The sequence below is a fragment of the Centroberyx affinis genome, unplaced genomic scaffold, assembly GCF_046629955.1.
Source record: "Centroberyx affinis isolate AG114_WGS23_722 - 3 ecotype Tasmania unplaced genomic scaffold, CSIRO-AGI_Caff_v1 ptg001434l_1, whole genome shotgun sequence".
Lineage (NCBI taxonomy): Eukaryota > Metazoa > Chordata > Actinopteri > Beryciformes > Berycidae > Centroberyx > Centroberyx affinis.
In genome coordinates, this window is record NW_027279909.1 from 33,612 (window position 1) to 56,005 (window position 22,394).

Below are 22,394 nucleotides of genomic sequence, written 5' to 3' on the forward strand. Positions count from 1 at the left end.
TGGGCTCATGGTACAAGCACCACAACTCCCAGTGTGGTCCAATCAAATCTGAAAACCTAAATTCAGTATTCTAGAATACACTGCCTCCGGGCAAGCACAGCCTCACTTAATGAGGAAGTGATCTCCTCAGCCATTCCTTTTTAACTCCACAGTTCTGTGAATAGCTTTTCACCAGAACAGAACTGTAACATTATTTCTAAAACGACAACAGTGAATGAAAACTGTACTGAAATTGAAATTGTTGGAGTTTCAACTCATAGACCCTCATAGACCCATATACCCTTCTCCCATATTTATCTTTTTGAATTGTTGTCAATAGAGTGCCTGGCACAATTTAGCAAGACACAATTATCCACCACACACCAAATAACAAATTCTTCAAAGTTCAATTAAGCTTAATGTGATCCTACAAGCAGTTGTGATCGAGAAAAGGCCCACACTTTGTTCAATTTGAAGCAATAATTACCAATTTAAGGAGACTAGTGCAGTGCCCGTTCAAAACAGGCGTAGGCTATCAGTCGCTTGCTTTGGGCCCCACTGCTGCACAGAGCGCTGTTCGCTTGTTTATTCAAAGTTTATTAATATTGAACGTGTCGCGTGTCCAATCCGACACTGCACGTCCTTGGGTCCCCAGCAATACACCCGCCAAGTGTGAAGTACATCGGACGAACGGTTCTCGAGATATGCAAAAGACGCACATACAGACAGAGATTCCTTGCTTTATAGTATGATGATTTAGCTAAACTTAAAGGATGTAACTGAACTAACTTTGTTTGATGTTGTTAATTTTCTTTACACTTGGCCAAAAACTTGAGTCCACACCACTTGGGAACTGCTAAGTTAGTCATCTCAGCGAGTTATTGGCAAGGGACAATGTTTTTGTTTTTTTAAGTTTTTTATTTATTTTCTTTTAAACACATCATCAATGTCACTGGAAAGAAAAAATGTCATTTTATCAGTTCTGGAGACTAATTGTACCAAAACAAGCAGTGATTCACACCCAAACATTAAGAGGACAAAGTCTAAACAACTGAGTTGAACTTCAATAGCAATGAGTCATATGCTGCTCAGGCAAATTCAGTAAACCACCTCCATGTGTGGCCAGAGGTGAAGACAGAACCTATAGAAGACGAGTCAAATGGGACCCAGATGAAAAGTGTGTTCACTTCGCCCTGATAAATATACGTAGATACTACTTCTTTTTTATAAAAATGACACATCAGTTCTTATCAGAGGATAATTAGGCTACTATAACATGCCCAACCCATTGTCTGTATTGAAGTGTATGAAGTGAGCTATAATATTAATAAGCTAATTCATGGTCTCATTACTGAGTCACCACATCTTGGTGAACACATGCAGGCTTGCACACACTCATGCATGCACACTTGCACATGCACGCACACACACACACACAGACACACACACACACGCACACACACACCAACAGCAAAGAATAGAGAAAATCATGATCAGGTCCAAAATATAAATATGACTTTATTTCACAATCCCGAAAGAGATCAGCCATCCATAAAAGGAATGCTAAATTTAGTCTCTTCTCAAGTCTAAAATGGATATACTTTCAGCAACATACAGTAATTCAGTTTCAAAATAAGCAAGATCATCCATTGTCTACACACCATTAACAGTACAGTAAAAACAATCTGGTTCACATACATATTTACACATTTTTCTACTAATAAAAACCTCAGATTTTTGAATGCTGGTGCTTGTTAGTTCCTCGTTGATACAAAGACTTTCAATGTAGTTGCGTGACGTGGACTGAGAAATTCTCAGTAAATCAAATAGAATGTGACGTTCAAAACATCCTACCTAAAGATGACTTGAAACTGTTTACATTCATTGCATTATGTGTGTGTGTGGTGACTGTGTGTTGTACACATTTTCCCAAATTACAGCCATTTGAGAATGGTTGGTGAGTTTGGTTATCAGTGGAAGACTTTTCAACTCTAGATGGACATGTTTGCGATAATTCACGTTTTATTTGTATTTGCGACAAATGATTCAGGATACAGGATACCAATGCGTTGCAGTTTGGTGTCAGCCTAGTAAGGATGCAAAGAAATGCCTAAACTACCTTTGTATGGAATCATATAGCAGATCAGTGTGTGCTGAGTATGCAAAGAGCACCATGCCATCACCTTGCAGTATATAACCAGGTTGAGTCAGTGAATGCACCTTGACATCTTGTCCTATTAGCACCAAAAGGAAGTCAAAGTATTTAAAAGACCAAAACATTTCTCACAGAAAATGTTGTGCCACCAGTGTTAGGGTGAGTACCAGTTCAACTTCTGTATAGTGTATGTTAAAACGTTCTTAAATGTCTATAGCTTTTCTTTCAAGGGTAATAAAAAAATCCTGATTCACCAAGAGTTGACACCAACCCTGTTTGCCTTATTCAGACCCTGTAAAAAAGCAATCTGTAAACAAAGTCTTCACAAGGACTGAGCACCCCGAAACCTATCTTAGGATATCGTCTGAGTGGGATCTGACTGCTGTATATGAGTGGTTTTCCACCAAAAGCAGAGAGGAGGCAAAGAGGAAATAGTTTAGTTAGTTTAGCATTCACTAACATAGTCGCGTGTTCATATCCAGAGCATGGAGATACAACAATACTGGCAATATTCTGTTGAGATAGATGACACATTGTGATTTCTGTAAAAAACAGAGGTCTCATTAGCACCATTAAAATGTACAGTAAGTCAGAATTTTTGAAAACATTTGAATCCTATGATCTTCACTTGTGCCCCGTGAAAACAGATATTTTAAACACTTTGAATTAATTTCCAGAAAGTGAACATAAATTAAGTGCCGGCAATAATAAGCACTTTGTTGTTGCAGCATTTCATGATTCCTCATTATGCTAAGTATTGAACGAGACTGAATTTCATTAGATATGTATGCCATGTTCTTTAATTGTAGCTCAATCAAATTAAAGAATAGAAATCAGGTAAATGCAGAAATACTGTAAAAGAAAAGAGGTTTCACGCCCAACTGTCATATATATCTCTGTCTGTACATACATACGTAGGCCTATGGATTGGGACCTTTTTCAAGTTAGGTTTTGGAAAATAAAAAAGTGCTTCTTAATATGCCATACATATCTGTGAATAAAAGACAAACCATCCAGACTTATAGAAAACAAACAAAAAAACAAACGAAAAGAAGTGCATTTCCTTCATCAACTGCCAATAGGATTCAGAGGCAGCAGAAGGAAAAGCAAAATGCTACATGTGACATAATCTGTAGTAAATGTATGCACTATATTAGTCTTGTTTTCTACATTATGTGATGTCACGTGTTTTCTTAACGAAGGTTACAGTGAGAATGGCACCAATGTGTAAGCCAATAAAATTCATCTTATGAAAAGAGAACCATTGGCTGAAATAAAGAGCATAGACCTACTGTACAACATAAATTCTGAGCGCCAACACATAATGCAGGTTAACATAGAAATCTTGCAGTAAACAGGCTTACACCAGAAATTAAATAGAAATTGTTATGATCAGAATAAATAATCACATCTTTTTTGTTCTTAATCATGTATATAAAACCAGTTTAAAAATGTCTTTTAAATGCTTCAAAGCACCATCTCTTTACAATAAAAACCAACACCGAAAACTCACAGTTAAAAAGCCCACAAACTTTGGTCTTCCTCATCACTTCGAAGGCAGAGATGAAGAAAGACAAAGTGAATAAACAGATATTAGAAAAGCACAATGAAAATGACATATAAAAATGAGAGTAGAAGTTTGAATTGAGGTAAGGCAGAAGCACAGGGTGTAGGAGTTTTCTGTGTGTGTGTGTGTGTGTGTGTGTGTGCATGTATGTTGTGTGTGTGTGTGTGTGTAACACATTGACTAAGTCCAGCGATTGTAGGGGCCCGTGACTTGGGTAAGAGCATAAGGGGACACGGTGATGACGCCGTCCCGTGGAAGAGTCCATGCTTGACGGGTAGGAACTTTCAAGATCCTCCTCGTCTCCTCCGCCTCCTCCGCTTCATCCCCCTCCAGCTCCACACCTCCAGCTCCTTTCCCCCTCTTCCCCATTCCTTGGCTTTCCTCCATCTCTAGTCTCTCGGCCTCCTCTTCCCTCTCCCGGTCCCGCTTGGCCATTTTGGCGTCCCACATAGCCATGCCGTGGCCCGGCTCGTTCAGGGACTTGTGCTGGTAGAAGACCAGGGAGATGCGGGTGGGGTGGCTGCGGTTGGGCCTGAGGATCGGGGTGGTGGCGTGCAGCTCCCGCCGGGCGCACTCTATCAGGATGGAGCCATGCGACGGCGCCACGGCAACTCCGCCGATGTCATTGTCCAGGAAGTTGTGTTCGCTGTCCGACCACACCTCTTCCTGCTTAACCTCCTCCGGTTCGAAAGGGGGCGTCTGCGGGGGCAGGGGGAGAGACGAGAGAGGCGCGAGGCCGTGACCCCTGACCTCTGTCCCGACCTCCCCCGAACCCCTGTGGAGTCCGTTGAGCCTGCTGTAGAGGCCCTCGGAGGTAGGTAGAGGGGAGAAGGAGGAGGAGGGGGGAGGAGCGCTCTCGCTGGGGGAGGGTCTGCGCAGAGAAGAGCAGTGCATCTCGCTGGGTTCAGTTTTGAACGTGTGGGGGTAGTCGCTAAGGGCATTATGGGGAGGTATACGATCTGACGGGTCCACAAACTGGCTTTTGGGAACACTCTGGTCACCGGACCCTGGAGAGTAACCATTCATGGCATCGCTCATTGTCTTATAATTGAGAGCTGAGCCATTATGTCTGTACTGGAGGCCAGGCAGGCCAGGGTGGCTGGGGGAGACGGCCTCCCTCCCTGGGGTGACCCCCGCACCTGGAGTGGGGTAGCTGCTGGTGCTCGGGCTGTAAGTGCTGGCTTGGTTCCGCTCTGGTTGATACCTCCCATCACTGGCAGGTCTGGGCGGTAGTCGGTAAGAGCTGTAGTAGGCCTGTGGCTCTGTTTTGAACGTGGGAGACTGCTCTGCAGAAGTGGTTTTGAAGCCTAAATTCACAAACAAACACACAAAATACATCAGCTTCTGCTTGCCTTATATAAATGTTCTCAAACATTTATATAAGGCAAGCAGAAAGACAAATCTACTGTGCATGATTTTATTCATAAGCCAATAAAAAACAAACAAAAAACATCCATTTTGACCTTTATTACGTATTAAAACAGCCAAACATCAATGCAACCAGTAACTTGGTTTTCCCACCTTTGTTGGGAGTCTCACTCTTGACTTTCCCAGGAGTGAGGGGGGTCAGCCCCAGCTTCTTCTCCAGCCTCTCTGCTTGGGCCTTCAAACGGGCTTCTTGCCTCCTCTTACGGGCTGATTTCACTGGCTCAGCCAGCAGACGCACCTTATGATTACACAAAATTGATAATTTATTTCAATTGTGAGACATATCTATAATTTCTGAATAAGAAAACCAGTATAATAGCATTTACATAAATACTAAAAGCTGCTTTTCTCTCTACAAACCCACCTCTCGGGGGAAGGCAGACAGGACCTGTAGAGCCCCAGTTTGGATCTTGGCCCATTGGCCTTCAACGTGGCCAAACTCGTCTCTGTCAGAGATCTTGTAAAGGGGCAGAACATGGAGCTGCTCATCCTCTGGTATGTTACGCACGGCCCGGTTATCTTCCTTGGTTAAAGTGCAAACCTGCGAATGGACATAGACGAAATGTCCAAGTCAACCAAACGGTAGGTCATATCCAGAGCCAATATCCTCTGAAACACGGTGAGGGAGCGTTCAGTCACATGATATAAAAGCAGACTGCATGGCTTACCACAGTACTGCCGTTATTCATGTTGTGAGTATCCTTGTGAGCATGAGCACAGAAATCCACACAGGCTGTGACCCCAGAAAAAGGACGTCCCTCCCTCCAGCCCAGCCTGCAGTCGCTCCCTCCCTCCTCCTGTTCCACCTGGACAAAAAGTGAGAGTTTTTCTACTCACAATAGTTTTTTTTTAATGAATAGATTGCAGGAATGAAGCAATGGATAAAACAGAAAAATGCCAAAAAGGCCATAGGGGAGATAGTAACTTTGAGAGGTCAGTGTGGCAGCTGTTTAATGTGTCATACCTGGTTTTGGAAGGCCTCAGGAGCCAGTCTCTTGTAGACCGGTGCAAGGTCAGTGGCGAGATTCTGAAGGTTGCTCTCCAGCTTCTCCTCCTGAACAGAAGAAATAATGCTCAAATTAAAGATGAGGGGTAAAAAACATAGTTGGATATTAAAAACCTCAAGACATTTCACTTGAATTAGAGTTCTTACGCCTACAGCTGTAATTGTCATAACCAACATTTGCCACTGGGAGGCAACTGTTTGGCCAAAATCTGAACCACCACCTATATTATATCTGAAAGTGCAGAGCTACAGTGAAACATGCCGATGCAAACTGCAATAAACACTGAAGCCCTACCTATTGAATGTATGCAGATTTGCAAGAGCTCCAACCCATAAGATAAGGATAAGGAAGGAGAAGCCATCACATTGTTTATACACTCAATATTGTGTCATCTCACATTTCTAACATACTACACGAATTATTTGAGATTCTAAAGGATGATTTCTACTAGGATTTGTGAAAGATGACCACCCGCTCACCTCCTCTGGGTAGTCTCCGAGCAGGCGGAACTTGCGGGGCACTTTGCTGCGGGCGAACTTACAGCCGTTGAAGTACATACTCCAGGAGCAGCCGAAGGAAAATGAAGCCCCACAGGTGTCCGGGTCCAAACCCTGGCATGCGCACGTACGACTGTGGAGAAAGAGTGGGGGGAGGAAGATGAAGAGGAGGAGGAACGTGAGACAGATCTTATCCAGGTTACAGTAGGGTCAACGCAAAGCAAATCCCTGAGCAGACACTCACTCTTCGTTGAGGGCGCAGCGGCGGCTGGTGGGGGAGCCGTATTTACAGAGCGTCTCTGTGAGCTCCTGGTAGAGGCGGTCCGCCACGGGCCGTGGGATTCCCTCCCATGCCAGAATGAGGATAACTACCACGGCGCTCTCACAGTGGTGCCCTGCCCGGTGCCGCACCAGACACAGCAGCTTCTCCTCCTCACTGCCGCGCCGGACCACCTGGCAGATGATACACACAAACACACACATACACACACACACACACAAACAAAAACAAGAAGCAAAAACAAAAACAAGAAACACGGTTTATAACATGTATGAGAAGCAGATGTTTTCACATCAACAGACTATGGACATATTCAGGACAAGATACTAACAGGAAAACTATATTCAGGACAAGATACTAACAGGAAAACTATATTCAGGACAAGATACTAACATGAAAACTAACACCAGACACTTACCCATTTAGCTATTGGACACCCCTGGGAGCTCTTGCCTTCTTTCCCAGTGTACACAACAACTTCCACCCTTACTGCATTCCCTTTAGCACCATACCTGTACACACAACACACATAGGATGAGCATTCATAAAAAATCTGCACTGTACGCCATATGACACATGAGACAATGTTGCATTACTACCTATACCTGAGGACAACTGACAACACACAAACCCTGCAGCATTAACAAATCAAACATTTGAGCCAACACCTGCAACCAATAAAATGCACAGACTGCAGTAATCAATCAATGTAAACACAGCACAGCACAGCAGTCCACAGTGTTCAACACACATATAATTTCATTTTACTGTGAAAATCAGAGTCAGCACTGGCAAGCGCTGCATGTGTGCACAAGACTTCTAACATGTGAGCTAAATACAGAAATGCTTTGATTAAAAAGCCTTTGAAAAATACCCTCAGTGAAAAATACATTCACTGTAGAATGTAAATATATTTTGATCAGTTAAGTGTGGCTATGAGAGGAACCGTAAACATCAAGTTGTTTTAAACTGGTTGTCGTCTAGGTTGATGGGCCCCTCGTCTCAGCCCTAGGGGTTTCCTGTTTCAACTTGCTGTGTGAGTGTGTGTGTCTGTGTGTGTGTGTTTGTGTGTGTGTGCACATGTATGGTTGAGTCAGTGGGTGCACGTGTGTATGTGTATACAGCTAGCTCAGCGTTGTTTCCTTTTAATGACAGACTCTTTGGCCATAACCCCACCCCATTCCACTAGGCCTGTTGTTGACTACCAGACTCTCAGCATAGTTGGTAGTAAACACACACACACACACACACACACACACATAAACAGACACACAGCATAAACAGTAGCAGTCACTCTACCTGTTCTCCATCAACTCCCTCACTGCAGCGACACTGGGTCCCGCCCCTAGGTGAGTATAGTACGGGCCTTCCTCCTTCTCACTGATTTGCTCTGTGGAAAAAACACAAATGACCTATTTGGTAATGCAGCAACTTCACTGATTATATACTTGTCCTTCAAGCAGCATGATGACCTAGGGGTTTCATAGACCAGTTTCATAACCAGAAGGCCACAGGTTTGATTCCTGTGATCAGATGCCCTGCTGATATGTCTTTGAGTAGCAGCATTAACTAACTGCACACTATTTGTAAGACACTCTGGATAAGAGTGTCAGCTAAATGCCTAAAATGTAAATGTGGTGTATACAGTAATTATGTGTGTTGGTGTATCTGTGTCTGCCTATGTGTGTGTGTGTGAGAGAGAGAGAAAGACAGAATGAGAGTCAGTGTCAAGGCAGAGAACTTGGCAGTGTTACTCACTCAAAAGCAAACTTTCAGGTCAGATTCAGTCACAAAGTGGAGTAAAATACCATCCAATGTTATTACCATTAGTGTTTCGGTAATAAGCAGAAACTCTGGCCTTGTAATGCTTTGAAAGTGGTAGTTTTCAAAGTCCAGTTCATATCAGCAAAGAAAAAATCAATCACTGAATGTTTTTTAAAAACAAAAACAACACTGGTTAAGCAGCTATGACTCACCCATGCACTGACAGGAGGGAAGATCAGCCAGTTTTTTGGAGGGTGTGTTGAGCAAGTTCTTGGTTGGGGTGTCCAGAAAACTCATAGGAGACTCCAGAAAGCTGTTGACGCCGTTCTTGGTTGGAGTTGACTCCTCGGAGTGGTCCAGATCCCCATCAGTAGACGTGGACAAGACAGTGACAGGTCCTGACCTCTCCAGCTTGTAGTAGCCCTGCTGGCTTGGAGGAGGGGACTGCCGAGCCCCCGAGAAGCCGTTGGCCAGACCATGGAAGCCAGCGATGTGGCTGAGAAGGCCGGGGTTGGCTGGGCTGGTGTGTGGATCAGCACCGTGCTGCAGCCCACCACAGGGCTGCGTTACCTGAGACAACAAACGCCTTTCACACTCCTGTCCTGGTCCTGGAGAGTGACCATTGCATGGATTGTGGTGGTGGAGCGGACCGTTTGAAAGGGACCACAGTTGGTTTTCTTGACCACGAATGTGGTTGATCCTTGGGTACTGAGCAGTGTTGTAGCTCTGAGTCTGCAGCCCTAAGTGGGCTGGATTGTGTGTGATGCTGTGGTACAGGAGTTGCCTCCTTTCCTCCTGAGCCTCAGCCAGGTATCTCTTCATGTCAATCTGGGCCTGGGGCAGAAACAGGTTCCTCTTGTGGTGGAGCGCTGTTTTCCCCTGGGGGAGAATCTTTTGGCCTCTGCTCCTGTGGGGCGTCTTGCCGTTGGGCGTGCGTTTTGAGAGGGGGGTCCTGCGGTTGATTCCCTCCTCTAGTCCTTCGCTTTTCTTCTTCCTAGGTTTGGAGGGGGTGGTTTTTGTTTTCTTCACAATGGTCTTTTTATGATTAGGGGGTAGCTGGGAGTTGTAGTTGTATTTGATGGCTGACACGGGCGTTCCTTTGGGAGGGTTGTTCTCTGACTGCTGGCTGTGGCGGGACTGGATGATGAAGGCCAGGTCTGCCAGCTGAGCAGCCACCTCCTCCTCATCTCTGTTCCTCCTCATTTTACCGACAATCCTCTCTCTGTCCTCCCCAAACAGCCTCTCAGGATCTTTACTGAACTTCTTCTCCATGTCATTGGGGTGTTTGTAGCTGCATTCTGACTTGACAATGTGAGAACCAAAGCTCTGCTCTGCCCTGCGGTAGGGTGCCCCGTCTGAGCTGGCCTCTAAGAGGTCCTGTAGAGACAGCTTTGCAGTAGAGCCAGGCCCCCGGGAGCACTGGATAACATTCCCTTGTCTGGCCACAGGAGGGCGTATGACTGACGTCTGGTGTAGTGGTGAGCTGATGACCGAGACTTTGTTATAGCGGATAGCTGCTGTGGGTTTGGTCTCCTGCAGGGGTGTGTTTATATTAGAGGTTGTACGCGGGGCAGTAACAGAAACAGGATGTTCACCCTTACTTTCCACTTTGATGGACCCTGGGGTATGTTGAGGTATAGCTGCCAGTTGAGTCAAGGCCTCGATAGCGATAGCCTGATCAAAACTAAGATTCCTCTGCTCCACCAAAGACTGCACACTCGGTAGCGAGACACTTGGAGGAGGTTCACTTTTGATCGGCTGGACAGTCTTTTGCAGGATGACAGGAGTGTTTTTCTGACACAAGTCACTCTTCAAGTCCTCTGGCTCTGTTTTGACAGAGTGAAAGTCTGGTGGCTCTGTTTTGAAGGAGCGAAGAATGGGAGAGCGTGAGCTGAAAAGTTTCTCCTCCAGCCCCTTCCTCTCGGTGATGGAGAGACACACCACGGCAGCCAGCGTGGACAGCGGGTCCTCGCAGACCTCATCTTCACCACCCAGCTGTGCGGTGGCCTGCTCAGTGGTCCACACCCACGGCTCCTCCAGCTTGATCTTCTTTAGTGGAACTGACAAGTCATCCGGAGGAGCCTCGGGTCCATTCTCAGAGCTGCCTTTAGGGACTGTAGCTATTATGCTCCTTTGAGGCTCTAACACCATCGTAGTCCTTTGATATTGGGACCTCAGATCAGAGTGTGATCCAGCAGTCATATTAGCACCGTTAGGTTTTGTCAGGTTCTCAATAGAACCATTCTGGAAAGTCACAGAAGAGCATGAGTGTTGGTGAAGTGCATTGCTGGTCTGCTCCAGCCCGGGCTCTCTCTTGATAAGTGCTGGCCGTCCACCTTGGTCTGAGGCCAGGTTGTGGGTGAGCGAGTGGGTGATGGGTGGAGAGTGTGTGTGAGGTATGTGGCCTTCCTCCCCCTCATCCTCCTCCGCTGCCGTATGGGTGTCGTCCATCTGTGCCTTGCCTCTGCCATTTACCGAACCACTTTCTGGAACCACCTGAGACAGAGAGAGAGAGAGAGAGAGGGGAAGAAAGAAACAAAAAGAGAGATGTGACTCAACCATCGCTGGCAGAATACAGTGATTCAGCGTGTTCTAAACAGTCACGGCACACAGCACAACAGATTGCCTCCCAGCATGCCACGAGCATGTGTTCCAGCGCAGCCACTAACAAGACTGTGGAAAATATTATGGCGTATGAAAACAAAGAATCTGCTTTCTATAAATCTTGCAGAAACCGTTCTCTAAACAGAGCTAATAAAATGTTTAACTATGTTAGTTCACGGAAGAGGCTTCAATCAGGACTACATTCCTGCCTGAGCTGCGGAGCGTCGAGAGCCGTAGCCCCACAGGTAGCTGAGAGCCAAAGAGTAAACATTTGGAGTCACGCACAGTTCATGGTTGCGTCACTGCCGGAGGGTCACTGAGGGCATCTAGCCTACATGTTGTGTGTGGGTATCTGTGTTTGTGAGTATGTATGAGTTTGTGGGTGTGTGCCTGGGTGTGCATGTGTGTGTACGCAAGCACGTGGTAATTCGTGCAGTTGCCCTGCCATGTTAACCCATGTGCATTGTTAAGTGAGTGATTAACCCAACAGAGTTGTTATCCAGATATAGCAGAGCCACAGCAGAGCTTGACCCTTCAGCTACAACAGAAACTGACTGCCAGCAGAGCTACAGCCATCCAAAGGTCCAGTATTGACATATTGATCCCCCACCCTCAAAGGCCACACTGAGTACACTACCATAGACCCACAATGTCGTCTTGGGACAGAGAATCATAGCCATCGCTCCATAAGCAAGGAAGAATGAAAAAAGTTTAGAGGTCTTGGGATCAGCTGATATGAGGGAGTGAGGGAATGAATCAGAGATGGAAGTTCAGATGGAGAGTGTATATTTTGGGGAGAAATCGAGAGAGAAAAGCAATTTATCAGGGCTAGCCACCTGGTGCTGCGAGGAACGTCTTTTTTTTTCCTACTGCAGTGTTTCTAACTAGTTTAGTTTACATGCTGCATGATAAACCAATAAGAGCACTAACCCCAAGGCTAACCTAATAGAAGTCTAGCCTACATACAGACGTTCTACTACTGAGTACACAAAAGCCCTCCTAGTTTTATTTTTCGTCGTCCTGAGTGAGCATGTGATCAATTTAAGTCCAAGTCGCTTCTTATTTTATGATTTAACCTGGCAACACATTCAAAACTAATGGTCTGGCCTGTAGCGGTGGAAGACTGATTAAAAAAATGTTGCAGCGTGGCAAAGATAAAAACACTGTGTAGTGTGCCAAGACTCAGCTGACAAAAGGATCTAAAACTCATTTGCAGAAGCCAGAGGGTGTGTGCATTTGTGTGAGTTGTGTGTGTACTGCATGAGTGTGTGTTTGTGTATTTATGTGTGTATGTGTGTGTGAATGAGACACTCCTGTTTTCACACTAATGAACTAGAATAACTGCAGGCAGGGCTGGAGATAGGTGGCTGACAGCTTCTTCATCACTGTGTTTACCTCATTTGAACTCCCATTAAACTCCACCTCCACCACCACTACCACTGTCGTTATGCATTTTACAGCACACTCCCCAGCAGGAGAGCTAGACGCCGTGCTACATCCAAGCCGGCACATCGAGATTAAGCAGCATCAATACTTCAGTACAAAACCAGACTCCTCGAAACCAACACACCAAACACAGAACACTTGAGTCTCAATTACAGTGGAAGACTCTCTGCTCAACTTTGTTCTCTCTCTCTTTCCATTAGACTTCAGTTGAGCTACATTGCTGCATTATAATACTAATACTATCACTAATAAACATTTTATAACATTTATCTAAAACCAGAACATGCAAAGTGTTCAAAGTTTCACATAAAAACAGAAATACCAGAAATACCAGAACTGGAATAAAAATAAATAAAACAAGGGCCAAATGAAATAAGAAATAAGATACTGATTTAGCTAGTATTCCTCAGGCGGGTTGTTGCACCGTCTAAGGGCCTTGATGCCAAAAGCCCAGTCTGGTCTTGAGTCTAGACTGAGAAACCAACAGAGGAACCAGACCTCAGGCTGCGCTCGGGTTCATAGGGGGTTAAAGGTTGGCAAAACAGCTAAGGTGCTTGCTGAGCTGAGCTTTAAAAGAGATAAGTAAATCTTACAATCAGATCTAAAACTGACTGGCAACCAGTGTAAAGATGCTAAAATTGGGGTGATATGGGCTCTTCCTTTAGCACCAGTTAAAATCCTAGCTGCTGTATTCTGTCCAAGCTGAAGATGAGAGTTTGACCTTTGACTGAGGCAGATGTAAAGGAAGTTACAATAATCTAAACAATACAATATGAAAGCATGAATGACCTAAAAATCGTCTGAGGATAAAAGTGCCTTGATTTTTTATATATTTCTCATCTGAAAGTTCCATCTTCTATTACCTTCTTAACACAATCCTCAGAAGTCAGACTGTTGTTGAAAACCACCCCCAAGTTTCTGCTACTGATTTAATGTAGGCAGACAGTTTGATTTGAATCCTGCTTCTGGAGCTGGGAGGACCAGATAAAACAATTTCATATATGCTGTCATAAGTTGTAAAAAGAGACATCCAGCATTTGATATCATGGAGATAGTGGTTTTGAGTGTCAATTGCCAAAGAGGAGCATGTATTGAAAAAAGGACTGGACCAAGAATTGAGCCCTGTGGCACCCCACGTGTGATGGTCGCTGAGGAAAGTCACAATTAAACCACATTTTGAGGGCATCTTGGTTCCTTAATGTGATGCATTTCCTTTTTTCTAAGATTTATTTTAGGCATTGTTATGCTTTATTGACAGAGATAGTGTGAGAGAGAGACAGGAAGGTATGGGAGAGAGAGAGGGGAGGACATGCAGCAAATAACCGGGCATTTCCTGTTGAAATAGGATATTAGGGCGGGACATTCAAAAGTGTAAAACAATAAGATATCAGTTAGCGAGAGAAGGGCAGTTTTATTTGATGGGAGGGGTGCAGGGGCGGAATTGTCAAAAAATCTGTGATGGTTTTATTGGTTGGAATTTTTTATTAAAATACAAGAAAATATTTTTTTGCCTTTTTTTGTCATAAATTGTCAAATAGGTATATGGTATGATAGTTAGAATGAGCTAAAAATGCAAATTTTCATTTCAATGTGACTTTAAAGTTGGAAGATCAATGATATTGAAGGCCACACTGAGGTCTAAGAGGATTAAAATTGAGTAATCTCCTACATCTGCTGTTAAAACGAAGGCTGTTAGTTACTTTAACGAGGGCTGTCTCTGTGCTGTGTAAGGCTCTAATACCAGATCGAAATTCTTCAAAAATGGTGTTGTTTAAAAACAATATCAGTGGGCTAAAATATACTTTCTCAAGATCTTTTGATAACACTTCAGAGATTGATTTATATACAGTACATTGGGCGCTGATGGATAAAGACTCTTTTATCCACCCTTGGATACTCTCACTGTGTTATATATCATCAATCTCTGATGTTCAATGCATTCTAGAAGTTTTGTAATTTACTTTTTTGGTGTACCCTCTTGCCCTCAGCCTGCCTCGTCTATTTCAGTCAGTGATTGCCAGCGTTTATCAGAATGAGTTTTCAACAACCTCCAAAAAATGCGCGTGAACTTGTTGCATTCAGCTGTGAGCCCCATGTGAAGGTGGAGAGAGAGCAATAGCGATAGTGTCAAGGAAAAGTGAGAGTCAAAATCTAACATTTTGTGGAAATTGGTATCTCTGCCTTTTCTACGATGGATTTCTCACTGTATGATTGTTGAACATCAGTGCAAAAGTCTACAAAGAAGCTCTTGCTCTTTGATTCTGAGGGACTGACATCAAAACCTGACATTCACTGTAGATGTTTTAGATAGCTGAATATTTTTCTGATATCAAAGTCCATTATAGCTGCGCTATCTTGACATGACCTCACATCATCTACAGTTGGCCGGTTATCCACGGGAATACAAAAAATATACCAACAAACAACAACATGGACCCTGCTTGAAATACAAGATACATACAAGGCTGAACTATTGTGTGTGTCTAAATGGAAGAGAAAGTACCAGTGGCTAGAGAGCTGTGTATGATTGATAAAATGTTGGGACTAACTGTATCAAAGACCTGGTTAATATGCTGGAGCTGCTTCATCACCATGTCTTTTCACTGATGTGCTATTCCTTATCCCTCTATAATCCATTTCACTTTCTCCCCCACACTCCACTCCACTCTCCACTGCTGTCGGGAATCTGCCTTACTACGTGAATCACACCGCTGATGCAACAGATTGTTGGAGCGCAGGCTGAGGCAATACCTAAGCTGCTGCTGCAACTGGCTGTGATACCCACTCCACACAGCATGTGGAAATGGGCCACCCCGATGTTCAAATGAGAGAGAGAGAGAAAGAGGGAAAGATATGGGGAGCAAAGAGAGAGGGGAAAAAGGCAGTGTGTCTGTCACAATAACCTGCTTTCAATGACAAAGCAGCGCTGCCTGGTTTCCAGCACTGCACCAGACACGTGTGTATATGCATGTGTGTGTCTGTGTGTGCGTGTCTGTTTGTGTTCTGGTGAGCTTTGGATCTTAAACACTTAGATGTACAAATGTGTGTACATTTGTACATCTAAGTGTTTAAGATCCAAAGCTGACATCAAAGTATAGCATCTGTTCTTAATTCTGATACATTTAGCCTTGTGATAACGAAGAGCCTGATGCAGGATGTGAATGCCGAATCATGTGCGCTCATTTTGCCACTGGGTCTCTGGAGAGGCAGGGTCTGTGATGTGTTAGGGCTGTGTCTTTGTGCTGGGCTGCTGTGTCTGCCTCAGGGCATCTAAATGACTCACACTGGACTTCATGGTACTGACAAAATCTTTCTTTGGTGAGCACACAGTCCCTTCTCTCTCACTCTTTTCAAACACACACACACACAAACACACCTCCTGCTCATGTCAAAGCCATAAAGACCAACAGAAAATAGGCTACAGTAGCTGAAGGGTAAGTGCTTCACACGCCTACACACACACACACACACACACACACACATTCAGAGACCTACCCTAGCAACACAAGTGTGACTGCCGCTTGAATCCTAACAACCCTCTCCAGAGAGATGGGTTTCCAAGGAAGTTCCAAGGAGGGAATATACATCCTTAACTCAACACCACACACACACACACACACACACACCTTACACATACATACACACCTGAATTCGAACTCTTGACTTGACTTCAACGGAACCACTCCAACATAAAACAGGTCGCTCCACATTCATTGCAGATTCATTGTTGAGGTTTTGTCTAACAGCTTAGCCTATACCAACACAAAAAACGCACTCATATCCCAGAAAAAAACACATAGGCTAAATCCTGAGTAACTTTCAACCGTGTTCCTCGTGGCCACGCAGAAATCAGCCGCCGTTAGGATCTCTATCTCACAACGCGGAGTGGTGCTCTTAAGATAAAACCATGAAAAAGCATGCTTCCTTCCTGGCTGAGTGTGTACGTGTTTTGTGTGTGTTTCTCTGAACATGTGTGAGTATTGTGTGAGCCTCATTCATAGAGCGTACTTTTCCTGTCTGCTCTGAAGTCAACATCACACAGTCGACACACTAAACGAGCTGCATTAAACAGAAGACAGTGACAAAGTGGGCTTTATAATTGGCAATAAACCTAATAAACTTGGAAGAACTACTAAAACTGCTACATGCCCACAAAGCTCCCAGTACCCCAGCGTGAATCGGAGCTCAATCAACTATAAAATTATACAGATTGAGACTGCATCAGTAACAGGAGGACCTTTTCTACTAACTGCACAATAATAATACCATTACAACTGCAGCCAAACAAGTAAAGCCTGCCAAATTACAAGTTACGACCCAGCACTCCACTTCTCTGCTAACCAGTCAGAAAACAGCAGGTGCAGAAATATGGCTGTCCAAAACACTGCAAGAAAAGAAAAGGGGAAGCACAAGGGCTCTTCATACACCGCAACGGCTAAAAAAGACATGCAAGGGGTAAAAAGGAGAGGGGTGTCTGTTACCGTGGAAACTGTCCTCTTTGTTGCTGATTTGGCCACGTCCTTGTAACCCACCTGGAAAAGACAAGCCAAACACAAACAGAAACCCAGGTCCTCAGTGATTCAGTAGGAACAATAACATCAGCTTCCAAATAAAGCGCTCCAGCACAGATAAACCCAGGATAGCTGAGGGAGAGACAGCAGAGGATAACCTCTAGATGAGCCGTACTGTAGCTGACCCATCTGCAGCTAGACAATAGACCCCAGGGTGAATGCTCCAGCTGCCTTTACCTTGTCTGTCCTCGGAGGAAGCCCCTCCAGTTTAGGCAGCATATCCCTAAAAGGTATTGGTGGCCATCTTGCTTTGCTTCCTTCAGCCTCAAAAGAATAGCTGGCTACAGTAGCCGAGTGTAGGGCAAGCTCCCGGGTATCATGACTAGGGCGACTGTGAGCCGCTGTAGCAAAGTGCTGCTACAGCAGACGCGCACACACTCACGGCAGACACACAGACGTACAGACACACACACATACGGGATGCCTTTCGCAGACGCAGACAGAGCCTCATCAGCCAATGGCTGAGGACCTTAGCGGCTTGTAAATTATCTTCCATGCCTAGACTCTCCTAAACAAAGGATCCCCTATGTGGGCTTTTTACTCCAGCCCTACGCACACGGATTGGAGGGAAGCTGTGGAGTGGATTCTACACGCACACCGGATCTGGATCACAGGAAATGAACTCAGAGACTGAGTTGAGTCAGAGATATTAACCCCTATAATGCAGCTCACCAACACAGTGGAAGCCACTCCATTTGGAGCTCGCTAATTAGATTGTTTCTGAATCATCGGTAGCTTGCCAGAAAAGCAGTTTGAATGTGATTATCTTTTATTCATGTAGCCTATCGCAAATCATTCAAAAATTATTCCTGAAGCCACCATGGATGGCTATGGCAAAACAAACTGGCCACATTTTGAGGATAGAAGTAAGCTTGTAGGCAAAAGGTCAGCAATTTGAAAATCTGAGCCAACAGGGAAAACTGGGAGTAGGAAAATGTATGAGAAAGTTATCTCTCCTCCCTCCAAAAATACTGTTAAATGACTGTTCCAGAGGATCAGTATCCAACCTTATAAAACTGTAGAACTGGACAACTCTCAGGCGTGACTGTGTGTTTGTGTAAACCTCTCCCTCCCTCTGCAACTACTCCATGTATTGATATCAATAATAATATGTTATTAGTGAACATCCTCAATACATAAGAGTGAAAAAAGTCATCATGTCCATAAAGAATTGAGAAGGAAAACACAATAGAAGAGATGATCTATCATAAGAGTTACTATGAAGTGCTGCTGTCTGTCCTCTACTAACCAAAATGTATCCTGGGATGCCATGTCACTCTCTTTGAATCATAAAACGCAGCAGCATCTGCACAGCAGCAGCCCACAGCAGATCTGCTGCAGCACCTCTGCCTCCCACAGGAACCATGCATGTTGTGGGAGCCTGTGGTGGGAACTGGGAAGAGGATGTTGAGCATCCATACCATTCTTTCTCTCACTCTGTCTCAGCAACCATTCATCTCATTCTCTCTCATCCACCCCCAATGTTTTTTCTCCTTATAAATCATTCCCTGAAGAAAGGCTGTGGTCAGGGAAAAGAGAGAGAGAGAAAGAAAAAGACAAAGAGAGAGAAATTTTACGAGAGAGTAAAGTACTCCCCCTTTTTAAAGACAACCATGTGGCCATGAGGCTGAGGTCACACCAGGACAAGGGAACAAATGAAGGCAGCCTGCGCCAGTGCCTGTCTGTAACACTCCAGTAACCAACCTCAGGCGTGTGTGTGTGTGTGTGTGTGTGTGTGTGTGATTGTGCACACAGAGTGCATGTAGCTTAATCCAGGCACAACAATGCAAAACATATCAGTGTACTATTACAAATGCCATTCTTCAGCATCATGATGAACAAAACAAATACACGAGCATGTCATGATATCTTGGGAGACACAATTATTATTGATGGATCTAGCAAAATCATAAGATATTCAGAATCATATTAAATCTGGCCAATATTATAGCCAGTGGATCGTAATCAAATGTGTATTTTAAAAGGGATAGTTCCACTCTTCAGTTGTGGTTGTCCTGAGTCACGTCGAAGCCATTGTAAACTACCCAATAAACACACACCTGTGACCGCATAACAGCTCATTTGAATAGCGCTAACCAATAATTACTGTGTATAATTACTGTGCAGCAACCACTTGGTTTTTTTAGCTGCTGTTCAACAATTGTTTGGCACAAGAATAACATTCACTTAGTATTATGATTTAAATACAATGCTCTACTTACAATGGTACAATGCCTTAAAAATGAAAAATATGTTGAACATTTGCGATCTCATTCCCACAGCAGCAAAGCTGTTTTCATCAGTGTTCATCAGTCAGCCACAGCAAACTTAACTTCTCAAACCAGATCAGCTCCACCTCCTGCAGGGCATGGTATATGTTGTCTCGCAGCAACAATTCCAAAACCAGTGGCTAAGTACAAAGCCAAACAGTTAAAGTTCATAAGGATTTATTGACAGTGGCAACTGCTGTGGGCAAGTGAGTGTATATGTATATTCATTTTTTGCAGCCTGCACAGCTGTATTTAAAGATAGCATATCACTAGCTAAAGCTAAGGAGCTAGGTGAAGATTTAGCCTACCTCTAGCTAGCTAGAGGTAGATTCTAATCACAAACAAGAATAGCCAACACCACTTCTTTATTTTTCCTAAATGTGCTAAACAAAAATAGGTTGTGCATTGTGGTGCATTACAACAAATTTCCTGACACACTGTAATACAAACAATGCTGTAGACTCTAAAAATATACTATATAGGCATATGTGATGCACTGGAACCACCTTTATCCCAACAAAACCATGTTTCTACAGAACTTTCAGAACAAGAACAGCTCCCACCTCACTACAACAACCTATTCTCCGCAACTCAAACACAAAGAAAGCTGTTGCCTACAGATGTAGAATTTATAAAGCCTATCCATGTAGATGTAGCTCTCCAAATGGCTCCAAATAGCAATTTTGGGGGATTTCTCCAAATCCCCCAAATGGCCAGGATAAATCTACGTGGACTTGGGCACTATGGATATCCACAAAGTTGAAGCATACGTACTTTTAGAGCGTTCGTTTTGTCAGTTATGTCATGTTATCTTAACATGCATAATTCAGTGCTTCACTCATAACTCAAACATAAATTCCTGACATACTGTATGGCAATGGTACCTTAATCTCCAAAAAAATAAATAAATAAAAGGATTATTGGGACCATATGTGCTGTAATATGCATTGGAGTTGCCGTGGGTCTGTACAGTTTCTGTACTTGTTACAGTAGTGTGTCACTGTGTTATATAAGCAACAAGCCTCTTGAGGTCATGCTTAACAATTTCAGAACAGCTCATACACTCGGCTACACATGCCTAACACATCTTACCTGTTCCTGAATCACTGTGAAGTAGAGTCTCTCATATTCTATTGCTTATATTACCGCATTTCCTGTTTCAGGCTGCAATTATTACATCTTGGATGTTTTGCTGAGACAGATCTTGTTCATCAGGATATTAACAGAATCACATTAAATGAGTTTACATGCCAAAAGTACTCCGGACAATGCATCTTCATATCCTGACCATGAATATGTAAAAGCATAATGTTTTAAATATTATTATGGAAACTGAGCCAAGAAAAAACAGGAAAAGCTCTAAGGTGCATACATGCCTCTGATATCCCTGGTATTTTATTCAAGCTTTCCTATTGGGGAAGGAGCTTATCTCACTTATAAACAAGATAAGATATTTTCATGTGTCAACAAAATACCAACGTATCCTATTATGAACACATGGCTGAATGTGAGCTGTCAGTTAGTCTGAACAGGTTTGGCTTTTTAGGCGAGGTCTGCAAACTGGACTGTCAAACAGGTTACACTAAACCAAAAAAAAAAACGTCTGTGTTGAATACACACCTACCAACTGCCACCTGGAAGTATGTACTGCTGCCATATAACCATGAATGGGCATGTCCTGGTGAAGCACTTGGGCAGGAACCATGTTTGCATTAAGGCAGGTATTAAACTCAATTTCAAACTACAACTGAAGATTTGGATGAGTTGAGATGATACATAAACATTTCCAAGTCAGACTGTTACATCATCCTTGGTGTGTTGTGTAAACAAAACCTGAGTGAACAGCAACAATTTCTGGTTTTCCTTCTGGTTGTACCATTATAATGTTTAGTCAGGTCGCTCTACACTCCTTGACCCAAAGTAGCATTTGATTCACTGGTTTCAAGGCAGGTATAAGAATGTTGAAGACAGTTAAAATTATGTTCCACAGTCTTAAACTATCATCTTTATCACATAAAGTGTGCCGTTCACTGCGCCAATATGTCTAGTACACCTCTATGGGGGACATGTGTTGCTTTACTTTGTATTACATCAGAGCCTAAAATTAAGCATGGATTGTACTGTGTGCTCCTCATAATGTCTCTCAATCCTTAAATCATTCCTCCTCCTCCTCCTGCAGCCGCTCCACTCCTTCATCCTAAAATACTCCACATCCACTAACAATATTCCACCGCACCCCTAATTGCCGGCTCTTAAAGTGACCCATATGTTTACACTTTAACGAGCTGCCCGGCTCTCGTTAGGTGCAAGTAGTCTGTACATTAATCATCCTAAGCTCTGTGAGCACGCGAGGTAAAGAAAGTCCTTCTGCAGCACAGCCGTAAAGTGTCTCAGACACATCTGGAGACCGAGACCGGCCCAGTGCTGGAGCTGCGCCAAACGCATTTGATGCCAATAGTTGTCATTGCCGCCATTAGTGCCAACAGTAATGTAAATTTGTCTCTCATTTGCATGGAAAAGCTACAATTCCTTGTGTCAGCCAGCTGATAAAGGGCAGTCTGTTGGCTTGTAGCTGGAGGGAGTTCCTCCTCTTCTATTGCCTCTAGCAGCTTGGTCTCTCTTCTCTTCCTTCTGTTACCTACCTTCCACGCTCAGAGAGAAATACGCTCTGGTGTGGACGCTGGAGGGTCAGTGGTGGAAAAAGCTGGCTGTACGATCCCAGCCAGGGATCAGGGGGGTGGGGGTGGAAGTTGGAGTGGGGGGGGGCTGGAGTGAGTGGTGACAACCATGGGAAAATGGGAAAACATGACTCCATGCTTGGACCTG

General features: G+C 44.0%; 1 protein-coding gene across 1 annotated transcript in view; it reads right to left on the minus strand.

Annotated features, from left to right (window-relative positions):
- Positions 1-1,479: 1,479 nt before the first annotated feature.
- Positions 1,480-22,394, minus strand: part of tet1 (tet methylcytosine dioxygenase 1) — a 30,731-nt gene continuing 9,816 nt past the window's right edge. Inside the window, exons 2-11 of the mRNA XM_071526610.1 lie at positions 8,890-11,173; positions 8,213-8,303; positions 7,332-7,425; positions 6,878-7,086; positions 6,616-6,766; positions 6,094-6,183; positions 5,798-5,935; positions 5,494-5,670; positions 5,223-5,367; positions 1,480-4,963 (exon numbers count right to left, since the gene is read on the minus strand). Coding sequence (XP_071382711.1) covers positions 3,882-4,963; positions 5,223-5,367; positions 5,494-5,670; positions 5,798-5,935; positions 6,094-6,183; positions 6,616-6,766; positions 6,878-7,086; positions 7,332-7,425; positions 8,213-8,303; positions 8,890-11,173 — 4,461 coding nt within the window. The 3' untranslated portion in view covers positions 1,480-3,881. The remainder of the gene's footprint in view (positions 4,964-5,222; positions 5,368-5,493; positions 5,671-5,797; positions 5,936-6,093; positions 6,184-6,615; positions 6,767-6,877; positions 7,087-7,331; positions 7,426-8,212; positions 8,304-8,889; positions 11,174-22,394) is intronic.